Source organism: Colletotrichum abscissum (genome assembly GCF_030869225.1).
Source record: "Colletotrichum abscissum strain IMI 504890 chromosome Unknown Scaffold_9.1, whole genome shotgun sequence".
In the NCBI taxonomy this organism is placed as follows: Eukaryota; Fungi; Ascomycota; class Sordariomycetes; order Glomerellales; family Glomerellaceae; genus Colletotrichum; species Colletotrichum abscissum.
The window spans coordinates 504,764-519,342 of NW_026850536.1; the positions used below are offsets into that span (position 1 = coordinate 504,764).

Here is a 14,579-nt window from a genome sequence, read left to right on the forward strand (position 1 = left end):
CTCTAAGGCATGGAACTCTGTGAAGCGGACTTTCTGCGTCAAAGTCTTTGCGCTTGCGCTTGCGCTTGATGGAAGGCAATTTCCAAGCTTCCCTTTCTGTTCTCACAATGTCGATACTGCCTTGGGCCAATTAGGCAAGGAGTCAAAGCTGAGGAACTAAGGCCAACAGTTCCGGGAACTATTGACCAAAGCTGCTGTTCATCGGAATGTCCCTCACAACGAGGTTAGCCTTTTTGCAAGCCTCACTTGATCCCTCGAGCATAGTTGCGCTCCCGTCCTATTCCTAGAGGCGCACGAATTCAGGTGACTGAATTCAGTTGGCCCTCTAAAGTTTGTCTGGAAGAGATAGAGTCATGGAAGACTATGTGTTGAGCCCAAACCGCTTCCGCCGTGTCCGTGGGAGCTCCTGCATAATGAGGCTGCGCACCACTGACTGGTTGCCAATCGTCGAGGCGGATTCTTGTAGCAGGCGAGATCTTTGGCTCATGTCGTCTGCTCCGGTGTGTTCCATCTGCTTTGTCAGCTCGGACAGATCTTGTACACCGAAAGTTGATATCTTGAAGAACACCACCGTTCCGGGGAGTCGGAAGTAACTCAGTGACTGAATGGTTATGGTAGTCAAAGGCTCCGTAGCATCTTGTGCGCTGTCGTTTTACTCGGCAGCAACTGCCTACTTTTCGGGCTCAACTTTCTACAGCTCCCTTGTCCAGCGCTTGACAGTAGTCAAATGTGCCCCCTTTGCAGCCCAACTAAATGCTAGGAGGAACCAAAACTCATAAGATGATCTGTGGCGTTTGGCCCCCGAAGAACGATGGTTATCATACGCGAAAGTGATTGCATCTTGGCCACAAATCTAGCAGAACTTTAGTCATTGGGTATCTCTCTTCATGGGCCGTGTTTCCGTCTTCTCTCGACTAGACCGACTCGTTTGTTACGCTTTGCTGATCACATGTATCCACGTATACCCCGTATCACGCCCGACTTTTTCTCCTTCTTGTCGCTGCTGCTACCGCCACCGCCGCCGCCACCACTACTTCCTTCCTCCTTCTTCTTCCCCTTTTCATCTTTCCGTCGATTCTGTACTCCGCCTGGAAAGAAAAAGAAAAACAATTCTCAATTAGTTGATCCGCCAGAACCCATCTCGGAGCCGAAGCCGGGCCGATGTTCCAGACTCACCTCTGCCGAAGTATCTCGGATCTGTCGTGGTCGGGCTAATGGCCTCGTCCGTCTCAATCGGGCTGGAAGGTACGGGTGGGAGGTGCGCGCTCGAGGGGACCGGAGTCGACGGCTTCGACATGATTGGCGGTGTCGCATTGTACGACGTCGGGTTGAGGAAGTCGTGCTCCGACAAGACCCTGTGGATCCCCGAGTGACTACCTCTCGTCGTGACCGGACTGCTCGAGTGCGTCGACCCTTCCCCGTCACCGTCCATGCGGAAGACGAAATCGCCCCGGCCGTGAGAGTTCGAAGATCCTACCGAGAACCGGTTCTCCTCTAGCTGCGACTGCAGCACCGTGTACTTCCTCATCAGGCTGGTGTATTGCTTTTGAAGCTCAGCCTGCTTTGCCCGACTCGCAGCTAGCGCGCTCTCGACCGCCGCCTTGGTTTCGGCGTTCCGTCTGTTGTGGATGCCTTCATGCGCCTCTAAGAGTTTCGAGTTAAGCACGCCAATTTGCGTTTGGAAGAGCTTCTTCGTCTTCTGGAGCTCCCCCTCGCGCGCTTGAAGCTTCAAGTCCAAGATCTCGGCTCGGTTTTCTGCTTCCGCAGCAGATGTGATTGCCGCCTGTCTTTCTGCCTCCTTGGCTTGCAGGTTTCTTTCAGAGATCGACAGCCGCTCTACATCAGCCTTCAAGCGGTCGTTCTCGGCAGCATTGATTTCCACGGACTGCATGGTCTGCTTCGAATTTAGCTCCTTGACCTCAGCGTCACACACCAATTTCTTCAGTTTCTCGCTCTCTTCGCGTGCACCCTGCAACTCTTGCTGCAGAGACTGGATCTCTGTCTTGGTCTTCCTCGACTCCTCACGCAGAGTTCGCAGTTTTGCGGATAAGTCGGATTCCCACTTCTTGGCCAACGTTCGGCTCTTTTCTGATTCTTTCCTGATTTGATTCTCGGCCTTCTTTGAGTCTTCCAACCGCTTCCTCAGCGTCCGGTTCGTCAAGATGAGATTCTGTGTTTCGGCTTCACTTGCAGCTTCCCGAACTTGTTTGCGGCGCAATTCGCCGATATGCGCCATGTGTTGCTGCTTGAGATACCTTTCAAAGTTCAAATCATTGTGGAGTAGCAGAATCTGCCTCTGCAAATGTGCGACTTGAGATTGTCCTTCAGCAACAGACGTCGGCGTAGAGATGACTGGCAGAGATGGAGGCATGTGGCCAGGAGGGGCCTTCTCCGCTGCTGAATCTGGGTGGCTCAGCGCGAGTGATGGAACGCTATCATTGGCCAAAGACTGATGGAGTCCTGACTTGATAACTTTGTTCGATTGAATCATGTCCTGCAAATGGGTGTGGGAGGTCGACGGAACTAGCTGAGGGGGCAACGTCGGACTGTCCCCAGCGATGTCTGCCTTGGGGGCCTCCAAGGAGTTTCTGTGGGAAGGCTGACTTGAAAGCGAGCTTTGACCTTGGCCAGTCGAATGCACGTGGCTGCTTGCTCTCGAGTTTTGGTCAAGATCTTGATTGCTTCTCCAGCTCTCAGCGCCAGGTTCCAAGCTGCATCCGCTGAGCAAGGCAGGACCGAGACCGTCTCGATCAGATTCATCGCTGAGAAGGGAGCTGTCGCCCTCAGCAGACTGCATGCTGTCCGGCTCGATAGCCGCGAAACCTTCGGGAGAGAAACGCAGTGCCATGCACTCGGCCACGACTTCTGCTGGTTCGCTAGTCATCCATCGACCAAAATCGGTCTTTTCAGACTCGATTGTCAGGGTATAGAAGTTTGGGTGCAGAAGATGGCTTTGCCTGTACCGCTCAGACTTGTACCTAATCTCTGTTGGTTGAACTTCCACTTCGTCCGCATTAGCCGCGTTAGCATGTCGAAGATAACGTTGCGGCTTCCTAATGTAGTCCATGAAATTGATGGGATACAAGCCGTAGAGGACGGTAAAGTAGTTGGCGAGATGAGGGACCTCGATGTCGTCGGTCTCGGGAGAGTACTGGCATGTCTCCCAGCCTGAAGGCGACGCAAGGCTCTTCTGCTCGCTTTCATCTGATGTTGCCTCGATAATACCCGTCCGTTCGCTGTCCCAGAAGAGCAACCGCGCATAGATATTGAACAAGTTCGGGAGATGTGGCACCAAGGAACTAGGCATATGTGGCAATATCATGATGAGGGCGGTGATGGCCATCGAGATGGCCGTGGTCGATGTGTCCTGTTGCAGGCATCGCAGCAGATTATTGAACAGCGGCGTCTGCAGTATCAGGTGTAGGTGTGGCGGTTGGCTCTGGACAAATTCGCACAGCAGTTTGGCCGCCCTCGCGCGGAATTCACTCCGCACAAAGCACGTATCTAATGCGAAAAGAAAATCCTGCCATAGCATAAGAATACTGGTCGCACCCACGACGGAAACGATGTTGACGTACCTTGGGCTTCTTCCTGCCATACGTAATCAAGGCCTGGCGTATTGCGCGCTCGCTGGATTGTGCAGTCAAGTCACTTTCAGACTGTATCTTATAGTACTTTTCTAGCCATGATGACAAGAGCCTCTTGGCGAAAGGGTTCACAACCCGTTCTTCATTTGGGTCGTCTTCCTTGTGCGCATCCAACATGAGAACCTCTAGCGTCGCATGGTGAGACTCCTCCATCAAGCCCTTCTCCCGAGTAAAGTTCTCCAGAATCGGGTCGTTGAGTAGATCCCACCACTTGAGAAGGCGGGACGGGGTGCGGATCGCAGGCACCAGGAGTCGGAAGACGTGGACGAAGGCAGCATACTTGGGTGGTGCACCCTTAACATGCTTATCCCAGATGCCGAGGAAGTCATCTTGTAGTCGCTCGGCGCTCGAATCCTCGTATTTCTCGTGCTTGTTCAGGTAGGCATCGATGACTTGGGCGACATCGTCGGGCAGTGGAAGAGAAGGCGAGGCAAAGAAGGACGTAAAGGCTTTGGACAGGTCCTTGAGAGACCTAGAAAGTCTGGTATTAGCCCTATCGTGTGCGTTGTCGCAAGTCGCAGGCGCAGGTACGTTGCGGGATGGAATATCGCGCACCACATTACGCAGGCGACCCAGGTTGTAGGGAAATGAAGGGAAAAGACGAAGAGGGAACACAGTCTGACCACTTACGCTGACGACGCCATTTTGTTAGCGGTGACTCTTCATCGAGCCTCACGATGTTCTTCGCTTGTGGAAAAAGCAAGGCAAGGTCCGTCTGTGGGCGCAGGTGGGCAAGTCGAGATCATGCAACTGTCAGGCAACGGCAACGGAATCTGCTGATGCAAGGTACAAGCTTTGCTGGGGACCCTCTCTCGAACAAGGCCGGGAACGCTGTAGAAGGCCGATAAGATAGGTTGGATCATTGGACGGCACGCTACAAGGCATGGGAGGGGCCTGACGGAAGACCACTGTTCGGCAGGACGCGGCCAAACAGCTTTGCAACACAGCTTGTGGTTGGTCTCGCTTAGTCTTGCTGTGGGGCCTGGCCTGCTGGGTCTCACAGTGCTCTGTCGCAACTCGCAGGGCTCAATTCATTGCCAGTGCGACACCTCCAAGGGCGGGCGACGCCGCAAGGAAAGAGAGTTCAAAGTGGAGATACTTGGATCTCGGTGTTCCGGATGCCCTGCAGGCATGTACCGGGACCCACCAGTGACCTCACGGGGAGACTAACCCCGCAATCCGCGAAAGAGCGCCATGCACCGTGGGCCACCGATGCACCCGACCCCAGAAAACGTACGGGAGACAGTGGGGCCATTGGACCACTTGAAGCTGTTGTGGGTTGTGGCCTTTTCCAGAAACGCACCTGATCAGTCACTCAATGGCCAGTTGACTCAGCTGAGCTGGACGAGGGCAAGCGGACCGTATGTAGCACGCGTGGGCAGGAGGGGTTGCTTTGGTTTGAAGCCGGCCAACTGCGTAGATCCAAAGGGGGGAAGGGGGACATACCGCCAGGAGAGGTACCTCAACGTCCACCTCAAGGTGATGCGTGAGGAGGTAGACATTCCGGAATGGAAGTCAGCTAAGGTCAGGTAAACCGTAACGAGGTAAGGAGAAGAAGAGGTCTGGTGGGTTGGTGGTGCAACTGCCAACCCCTCCTTTGACCACCTTTGACCAGATGACTCGACCCTTATTACTTCCTTCCCCTCCCCTCCTTCCATCCAAATATCTCAGAGCTTCCCTCTTCTCCTTCCACTTCCACTTCCTCTTCTTCCACCATCGTCAACCAACAAACAGCCCAATCTCATCAATCAATCGCCAATCCCCAGCAACGACCTTCTCCGAGAACTCATCTCGGTACCCCATTTACTCCAACACAGCCTTACAGCTAGCACAAGCTGTATTACTTACTCTTCCCCCCTTGAACCACTACATTAACAACCGGCACGATGGCAAACAAGAGCTCTGCAGTGGCGGACGAGCCCATTGAGGTTCTGTTCGCCCTGCAACCCAACTTCGACCTTCTTGACATGGCAGGCCCTATGGAGGCTTTGTCCACTGCCCTTCATGACCAGAAGGACAAGAGTGAGTTACCTATTTACCTTCTTGGAAGCTTCTGCGCAGCTCCTCCTCCTCACTGCCTTCCCCGCTCCATCCGCTATGCACGCCGCTGTGGTGCAGCCATGCTAACCAGTGCCCGACCCCGCAGACTCCAAGGCCTTCGAGTGTACCATTGCGGCCGCAGAGCCCAAGGTCGTCTCCGACTCCGGTGTTACCATTGGCACCCAAATCCCCTTCAAGGAGGCCTATGAGCGCCTCAGCGACTTTGACGTCCTCGTCATTGTTGGCGGCGACAGTGAGAACATTCTCAAGAACAACGCCGAGCCCCTTCCTCTCATCCAGGCCTTCTCTGAGCTGCAGCAGAAGGATCCCTCCCACGAGCGTACCCTCCTCTCCATCTGCACCGGTTCTCTCTTCCTTGCCAAGCAGGGTGTCCTCGCTGGCCTCTCCGCCACTACTCACTCAGACTACATCACCAAGTTCGAGATCCTTTGCAGCGAGGCCGCTACCCGCAACCTCACTGAGAGAACTGATGTCATTGACGATGCTCGCTACGTCGTCAACAACCTCCGCTTCGAGCTCGGAGATGAGGACGAGAACCCCTACGTCCGCCGCAAGTCCGACACCGGTCGCCGACCCTCTAACGCTAGGTACGTGGCCAGGTCTACACCCCATCTCCTGTGCTACGAGTAAAACTAACTCTTTGAAACAGAAAGGGCAGCATGTCCTTCAAGAGCTCCGGCCGCCGCGAGTCCATTACCCGCCGTGCCGCGATGCGCCTCGGCGGTCTTCGCGTCATCACCGCCGCTGGAGTCAGCGCCGGTATCGATGCCGCTCTGTACCTTATTAGCGCCCTCGTCGACGACGCTTCGGCCGAGGAGACCGCTCGCTACATGAACTGGACCTGGAACAAGGGTGTGGTTGTTGACGGCCTTGATGTCTAAGTCAGACACCAATAGCCATGACAGATGGATGGTAAAAGTTCATCATGATTCATGAAGATCTGTAAGAAGGACGGGAAAAGCCTTCCAGATGTGTACGGGATAGTTGCGTCTCCATGTTGCTAGCAATGCTGTGTTTATTAGTACAATCCACCCTTACTTGTTTCGGGAAACAAATTCTGCGGTCTATCGTGTGTGAGTCGAATCTGAGTCACCGGTCCACTTGCAGCCGACCCCATGTACCGCGGTAGTTGTGCATGCCTTCTCAATGTGCTAGAATGGCATCGCAATGAGGAAGGAGGTGAATACCAGGAAAATCGCCAGCTGTGGTGTTCCCAATTCCCCTCATAAACCAGTGGAGATTAGACTCAGGTTTGTGCGCGGCCTTACATAACCCGTCTGGTCTTGGAATCTGGGGTTGGAGCTCTGACGGACAAGGCCATTCCTTGATCGGCACTGCTCTTGCCTCGTTGGCTGCTTTCTCGTGCCAGGTAAAACATCGGATATGAACGCAATAGGCGTGTATTGTATCCGTACACTGATCTTCTTGTCCCCTCTTGCACATCTCGATGTGAAGTGGTCGAAGCTTCCTCAGATGAAGGCAGCCAAGACTCGACGTATTGTTTCTGTGGAAGTGAGGGGAGAAGCTCTGCTAGCTCTCATAATTGAACTGGTACCTTACTGGTAGTGCTAAACACTGAATTGGCGAGAGCGAGTATCAAGCTGTCCGGCTCAAACTTTCGGAGTCCGAGATCTACGCATGGCAGGACGTCGCGTGACATGCCTTGACTCCACCTTTGCTTGACACACAAGCGACCCAGCCTTGCCGTTTTTGCCGGGATAGGACTGGGTATACGTTCGCAAAAAAGCACCTTGGTTTGGAGTTCTTTGGCTTTCACTAGGAGTGCCAAGGTGACTGTTAATACCTACGTGGAATCAAGGTAAGTTGCCCATAGATTGTATCTGAAGCCGAGAGTCAAAGGCCGGGGAGCGGGCCCGGTCGGAAGAATTGACCTCGTGTGGAGACACCTTGAGGGAGCTATCGTTGACCCAATTTTCCCGCACCTGCGCCCGGCACCCGTAAATCTGGTCCCACTAGTAAGGGCGGAAATACGTGACCCCGAGTCGACCAATCATCAATCAGATCAATCCTGACGGTCAACTTTTTGGATTCTCGCATCGCAGGAGCTCCACGATCGATTAAGCTCAGCCAAATCAACGACGGACGACAAGATGGCGGAGGCATTGGCACAAGCGGTAGTCCGCCAAGGGCCGGCATCCTTCAAGCTGGGAACGAAGGCAGTGTATCTGTAGGTTCAGCTTTCCAATCACAACTACCTTCACCCGAGATCACCTTTCACCCCCTGGCGCCACGCACCTCGAAGACATCATTCACAGAAAGCTAACGTCTCTCTCCCCCCTCAGGCCGAACCATGTCGTCACTTTTGTCCGCAAGGACAAATCCCCAGCCAACATGGCCACCTTCAACGTGCCCCTGACCTTCACAAAGTTCGACATCCGCGACTACCTCTGGAACCTCTACAACGTCGAGACGACGGCGGTGCGCTCCCAAGTCAAGCAGTCGGCCATCGAGCGGCGGTCGACGGGCTCCGGCTATTTCCGCCCGCAGAGCACCAAGGTAATGACGGTGCAGCTGACGAAACCCTTCGTGTGGCCCTCCCCGCCCGCGGACCTCGAGCCCTGGAACAAGAAGCTGTGGGAGGCGCGCGAGAGCGTCTCGCGCGAGCAGTACCGCGGCGACATCCGCAAGCAGCTCGGCAGGCTGGCGAGACCGAGCAAGGACAAGGAGAGCCCCGAGAGGAAGTTTTTGCGCAAGCAGGCTGGTAGAATCTTGCGCGGTGCGGCGCCGGGCAAGTGGGATCAGGGGAACAAGGAGGTTGAGCTGGACAGCAAGTGGGATCCGCCCAAGAAGAGGAAGGCGAAGAGCTGGCGGTTGATCAAGAGACAATCGAAGAGATCGGTGAGGAAATGAGTATCCCGTTGCGCGAGTTCATGGGATGGGGGGTTGACGGAAGGGGTTGGGATATTCACGTGTACAAAAATCGAAAGAACAATAGTGTAGCATGCGGATCGGCATGTCTTGTACAACACACAACACACAACAAGGACGGCATGCGATATAGAAAAGGTGTCAATTGGTTTTGGTATCTTTGGATTCGGATTCCTCAGTCACGGTATGCCTTATTTCTTCAGATGATGCGACCCAGTGCTGAGACTCTTGAAAGCGAAGAGCTTCGTTGCCCCATGCCCACCAGCCAGCAGTCAGATTACGCGCAAACACCTCTAGGCCGCGATATCCTCGGGGCAGCAGGTCGTCAAACATGCAGCGCAGATTTGGCTTCCGTGAGTGAACGTCAGGGACCGCGGCAATGACCCTCCCGGGCACCTTCTTATTGTCACCCCGTTTTCTCGCGACGATGAGCCTCTCCCAGGGTTTCCTCCACGCAGACTCCGTGTCGAAGATGGCATCGCCTTGCGACGTGATCTTGACCCATTGCCACTCGGCAGCGACCTCGAGGCCCCAGGATGCGAGGACACCCTTGGGCGAGGTGAGCAAGTCTACAAGCGTCGCCTTGTTCGTCACCCAGACGGCAACGAGACCGCCGTCTGCGAGATGGGCGGCGACGGGGATCTGGTCCAGCAGCGCGCGCGTCTCCTTGAGACCGTAGACGGTGGCATAGCCGCCAGTCGTCTTCTTCTTTCTCCTCGCGGACTTGTTGGGCCAGGGAGGGTCCATGATAATGAGGTCAAACTTGGGCGCCGTCGAGAGGAAGGATTCCCTAGTCTCCTGGATCGAGCCGTTCAGGTACGTAGACTCTGGGGGAATAAAGTGCGCCGCAGCCGCAGCCGCAACCGGCCGAGAAGCGGCTGCGGTAGTGGCAGCGGCAGCATCGTCGCCGTTGTCCTTGCGTGCGGGATGATCCTGCGGGCTTACGCTGCTTTCACGACCGGTGGTGCTGACGACGTCGCTGCTGCTCCCGCCGCCCGTCACACGAGGGAGACAAAACGGCGCGTCACAGGTCCGTCTTAGCGTATCGAGGGCGCTCCTCACCGCTGCCTCGATCATGAGGTCTGCGAGCTGGCTCGCCGGCGTCCGGTTATTGGTTTGAGGTTCCCGGGGCTCTGGGAGGGTAAATGGCGCGGAGACGGGGTCGACCGAGAGGAGCCGTCTCTGTGGTTGTCCTGTTGTCTCGGCACCTTGGCCCGGTAAGAGCTGGCTCTCCTCTAACGAGGCGGGTATGTCGACGAGACACACGGAGCGGTCTTCATTTTGGAACAGGACGCATCTTGGCGACGAGCATGCCTGAGAGGACTTTGATGGAAGACTAGTAGAGGTCATGACTAGAATCGTATCTTCTTCTCATTCTTCACCTAAGTATAACCAGGACCAGCGTGCCTTGCCCCTGTGGCTTTGACCCGGGGCGTCTTCCCCGGAGGCTTGATCTGAGGCCCGGCTCAGTCAAAGTGCCCCTCGACCGGACCCGGGTGGGGGCTTGGCTGTGGTGGCCGTGGGAGAAAACAGTCCGGTGCTTGTAGTCCCCAATCCTACCGAGGCCCTCCTGCGTTGGTGTGGTTTCCCCTTGGACAAGCGGTCTGGTGTTAGTTAGTTTCTCTGTGTGTGAGAAAAGTCTTTGCAGTCAGTCCCCGATTCGACTGCCCACATGGAGTGAAATTGCGGAGGTATCGTGGGTATCAAAGGCCTAACCCCGGACCGGAAGTGAGTAAAAGCAGAGAAGATCCTGGAAAGACAGCCCGCTGCAGAGGTCGAGAAGTTGAAAATGACCATCCGCCCGCGTCGACGCTCGGCAATCTTCGGCTCGTGGCCCAGACCCCTGTACTCCGTACTAGAACTCTCAGCGGGCAGCCCCCAATTTACCGCTCGTGCGCCACGCTCCTCCCCCGTAGAGCACCAGTTGTGTGCAATGAGAAGGAGCCTTTTTAAAATCTCGCCTTTATGACGTCCCGCCCCGTCGCATTTCGGCTTTAGACCCTTCCCTTCCCTTCCCGCACTCTGCCTCCTTGGAACCTTCTCCGCGATCACCATTCCCCCCCACGATCCTTACCCTCCTCGCCTGCCAGCTCGTGCTGCGAGCTCCTTTAGTTTCTCCTTTACCAATCTTCGAATCCTCGACCCCGAAAGCTTCGAAACACACTTCTGGAAAACACGATTCGCGGAATGCTCCTCGAGTAACGCCGGGTCCAGCACTTTCACAAACAGCCAAAGCGAACGAGCGCGCTCGCCGGGTTGCGCTGACTAGGTGATGCCGTCAGCGCTGCTGGAACATGCCTCTATGTCGGAGGTAGCACCAAACAATCAACGAAATGCTGCGCGACCGAAGCCAGACACGAGGGCCCCTCCCGTGTGCCCGACTGACGACGACGAGACGGTAGCCGTCAGGAAGCAGACGCGGACGTTCGACTATGTCTGGCGTTCTGGCGTCGCGGGAGGCCTGGCAGGATGTGCTGTAAGTAGCAATAGGAATGAATCGGCGTGGAGAGGCTATCCGTCATGCTGACGCAGATTTGTACCACAGGCAAAGACGGTTGTCGCACCTCTTGACCGAGTCAAGATTCTGTTCCAGGCGAGTAGTCCGCAATTCGCAAAGTACACTGGGTCGTGGTTCGGTGTCGTGACGGCAATGAAGGACATTCGCTCCCACGAAGGCTTCACGGGGTTGTATAGAGGACACTCGGCCACTCTCCTCCGAATCTTCCCCTACGCCGGAATCAAGTTTCTTGCGTACGAGCAGATCCGCTCCATGATTATCAGGAGGCAAGATCAAGAGACGCCCTGGCGCCGGCTTATCAGCGGCTCCCTGGCGGGCATCACGTCCGTCTTTTTCACATATCCATTGGAGGTCATTCGGGTCCGGTTAGCGTTTGAGACAAAACACGGCGGTTCCTCGTTATCCGCGATTTGCCGGCGGATCTACAACGAGCGTTTTGTGCGGACGTCCCCCGCCTCGCAAGCGGCCGGCACCTCGGCAACTGAGGCGGCCGCCTCCGCCGTCACCGCCGTTGCCCCGCGCTCGGGTCTGATCAACTTTTACAGAGGCTTCACCCCGACCATGCTGGGTATGCTCCCTTACGCCGGCATGTCCTTTTTGACGCACGACACGGCCGGCGACGTTCTCCGCCACCCCAAGCTCGCGAAATGGACAACGCTTCCGCGGCCGGAGAACTTGCCTGCGGGCAAGCCCACGCCGCTGCGATCATGGGCCGAACTACTTGCCGGTGGTGTTGCCGGCCTCATCTCCCAGACTGCATCGTACCCGTTGGAGGTCATTCGTCGGCGAATGCAGGTTGGCGGTGCCGTGGGCGACGGCCACCGACTGCGCATCGGCGAGACGGCCGCCATGATCTTCCGGGAGAGGGGTATGCAGGGGTTCTTCGTGGGCTTGACTATCGGCTACGTCAAGGTTGTGCCCATGGCAGCGGTCGCCTTTTACACGTACGAAAGATCCAAGATCTGGCTGGGAATTTAGACTGTCTATCCTCTGTTGTGTGGGTTGCTGTTTGAATTTGGCGTTGTTGGAGCACTGGGACAAACAAGCATTTTTTGGGAGAAATTTCTTTCTTTTTCATGAAATACGCGGGTTAGAGGAGCAGTTCTCTTGGGACCAAACCAAAGGAGTAAGATGGAGTACTAGAATGGCGGCTGTTCTGCACATGCCAATCATCCAATATATTTCTGGATTTTTTGCGCTACACGCCAATACCTCGACTTCACTGCGCGATGTGGATGGTGTGAACCTTTGGATCGCTTTGTTTGATGTGACTGGAACAATTGGATGAAAGCATGGTATTCTAACTTCGTGATTCATAAACTCATTCCTTCTCCTCGCCAACACATCTTGTGATCTCAACACCATCCTAGCGAGAACTTGTCAGCACCCTCATGGGCCAGAGCAGTCAATCCAAGAGACCGAGAACTTACAGGCACACCAGTCGGCTCAAAGCTGTCGATGAGCTTACTCTCGTACCGAAGATCCGGGTTCCCGATGCGCGACAAGTCCAGCCTCTCCTCTCCCTCGCGCTTCTCGTACTGCTTCGCCGTGCGCTCGTCGTGCCACCCGGCCGCCTTCCTCGCGTCGCCGACGTCTCTCGCGGCGGCGCGCTTCTCGGCCACCGAGCTGCGGACGTACTCCAAGTAAGGCGGGTTTCCCGGCTTGATGACGTTGTCGGCGGCGAGGACGGAGCCGGGGCCGACGAGGCCTAGTTGTTCGGCGAGTTTGAGGTCTGTGGTGTAGGCGGGTTTGTAGTGGTCCAGGAACACGAGGTCGATTTTGGAAAAGGTGCCGTCGGCGTGCAGGCGCGCGATGGAGGCGTCGCTGGGGCCGACGACGACCTTGACCGTGTCGGTGAGGCCGGCGAGGTCGACGAGGGAGCCGATGACGGCGGCGAATTCGGGGTTGCGCTCGAGGGAGAAGTATTGCGCTCCGCCTCCCGGGGAGGCCTTGCGGACGGCGGCGCCGAAGAGGATGCAGGAGTAGCCTACGTAACCTCCTAATTCGACCTGTTGGCGGGTGTTAGATCTCATCCAATCTCTCTCTCTCTCTCTCTTGTCTCTATGTCTCGAAGGGGGAAAATAGTGCGGAATGATCAGATCATCCTTAGCCAGCAAGAGCGTTCGGATGGTTACAGGTGCGATTCTCAAAGTCTGCTGAACTTGCGACGGAAAGCCGCCTCTAAGAACGAAGCTCTTCTCTTACCATCACCTTGGGCTTGACCTCGGCGATCAAGTCTGTTACAATCTTGCCCTTGTCCTCGCCCACATTCATGAGGTACTTCTTGGTCCGGCCAAAATCGTCAATCGCCTTCAACACGCCCTCCGGCGAGCCGCGGATCTCATCGAGGTTGGGTTGGCTGTAGACAAAGTGCAGAAGTTCGATCTCGCGGCCGTCGTCGAAGAACACTTCCTCCTGGACGGCGTATGCCTTGCTTTCGTCAAAGTGAGGCATCTTGGCTGAGGTATGCGTGCCAACCGTTGCAAAGTCACAGTCGCTTTCTTGGTGTTTATTGTATCTCAATTGGAGACGAAAGATCTATGTAGATAAGATGATCCGAAGAAGGCGAGAAGGAAGAGAAAACGGAACAGAACGCATTCCCAGGCAGCTCATCCTCAGGGCCACCGGTCTAGTTATCATCACGATGGATGAAACAGAACAGGCCTTCCCACCAACATTAAAACGCCGCCTCCGTCGCGCGCAAGCAAGGAATTCCGAGCAAAGCAGGCACATTTGACGGGAATCGTAGCTCTCGGCGACCTTGACCACCTTTACCACACCCTCCTACCCCAACTTTCTCGTTTCCCCCCCTCACCCCTGTGGAGCTGCCCCTCCCTCCTCCGATCTTCCCAAATTAAATTGACCAGGCAATAATTGCCGGGCAAAGCACAGCAGCAGCAGCAGCAGCAGCAGGGAGAAAGCTCGGCCATCATCCATGACACGCCTTGGGCTATTTGATAGCTGTTTGAAGGCAAGGCGCCACAGGGTACCTATGTAGCTCCGGCCTAAAAAGGAAGAGAGAGAGACACATAAATCTGGTCATGGCGGGGTAACTGGCCGGACCTTGCCATCCCGCGAGATCGTGATTCGCAGCTCCCGCAATATGTTGAGGGAGAATGCGGTGGGTACCTTTTGCTGGAAGTGGAAGAAGTGGTACGCGGTACGTATAGTAGACAGGTACAAAGGTACCTGATCAGTACAAGAGTACGGGAGTACGGGAGTACAAAATCATGTGCTTTCGCGACGATTGCGGGTAGTGGCACGCGGAGAGGGGCAGTTGGCTGGGCACGGTAAGTCATGACGCGCATACCACCTCATCAACCGCGTCGACGATGTAATTGAGTTTTGCTTTCGAGCTTTCTCAACTCCACAGCAACTGCAGTCTTTTCTCAGCTCATGCCAGCTTTTCTCGGCCGACTGCGGGGTGTTCCAAACGTCTTAACTGCCTTTGGTCTTTTTCTCAA

At 55.5% G+C, this 14,579-nt stretch overlaps 6 protein-coding genes across 6 annotated transcripts; 3 read left to right on the forward strand and 3 right to left on the reverse strand.

The window, feature by feature from the left end:
• Positions 1 to 945: 945 nt before the first annotated feature.
• On the reverse strand, positions 946 to 4,207 carry CABS01_04670 (uncharacterized protein; the record flags this gene model as incomplete). The annotated part of the gene is made up of 4 exons (XM_060538040.1): positions 946 to 1,088; positions 1,177 to 3,523; positions 3,579 to 4,119; positions 4,203 to 4,207. 4 exons carry the CDS (start codon positions 4,205 to 4,207, stop codon positions 946 to 948), a joined length of 3,036 nt encoding a protein of 1,011 aa, XP_060389702.1.
• A 1,326-nt stretch (positions 4,208 to 5,533) lies between these two features.
• CABS01_04671 (uncharacterized protein) lies at positions 5,534 to 6,589 on the forward strand (the record flags this gene model as incomplete). The annotated part of the gene is made up of 3 exons (XM_060538041.1): positions 5,534 to 5,669; positions 5,794 to 6,295; positions 6,358 to 6,589. 3 exons carry the CDS (start codon positions 5,534 to 5,536, stop codon positions 6,587 to 6,589), a joined length of 870 nt encoding a protein of 289 aa, XP_060389703.1.
• Positions 6,590 to 7,819: 1,230 nt separating this feature from the next.
• Positions 7,820 to 8,579, forward strand: CABS01_04672 (ribosomal protein L23; the record flags this gene model as incomplete). Its single annotated transcript, XM_060538042.1, has 2 exons — positions 7,820 to 7,896; positions 8,012 to 8,579. 2 exons carry the CDS (start codon positions 7,820 to 7,822, stop codon positions 8,577 to 8,579), a joined length of 645 nt encoding a protein of 214 aa, XP_060389704.1.
• A 159-nt stretch (positions 8,580 to 8,738) lies between these two features.
• CABS01_04673 (uncharacterized protein) lies at positions 8,739 to 9,947 on the reverse strand (the record flags this gene model as incomplete). The annotated part of the gene is made up of 1 exon (XM_060538043.1): positions 8,739 to 9,947. One exon carries the CDS (start codon positions 9,945 to 9,947, stop codon positions 8,739 to 8,741), a length of 1,209 nt encoding a protein of 402 aa, XP_060389705.1.
• Positions 9,948 to 10,899: 952 nt separating this feature from the next.
• Positions 10,900 to 12,093, forward strand: CABS01_04674 (uncharacterized protein; the record flags this gene model as incomplete). The annotated part of the gene is made up of 2 exons (XM_060538044.1): positions 10,900 to 11,073; positions 11,143 to 12,093. The coding sequence occupies 2 exons, from the start codon at positions 10,900 to 10,902 to the stop codon at positions 12,091 to 12,093; spliced, it is 1,125 nt and encodes a 374-aa protein (XP_060389706.1).
• A 343-nt stretch (positions 12,094 to 12,436) lies between these two features.
• Positions 12,437 to 13,569, reverse strand: CABS01_04675 (uncharacterized protein; the record flags this gene model as incomplete). The annotated part of the gene is made up of 3 exons (XM_060538045.1): positions 12,437 to 12,481; positions 12,546 to 13,124; positions 13,321 to 13,569. The coding sequence occupies 3 exons, from the start codon at positions 13,567 to 13,569 to the stop codon at positions 12,437 to 12,439; spliced, it is 873 nt and encodes a 290-aa protein (XP_060389707.1).
• Positions 13,570 to 14,579: the final 1,010 nt, after the last annotated feature.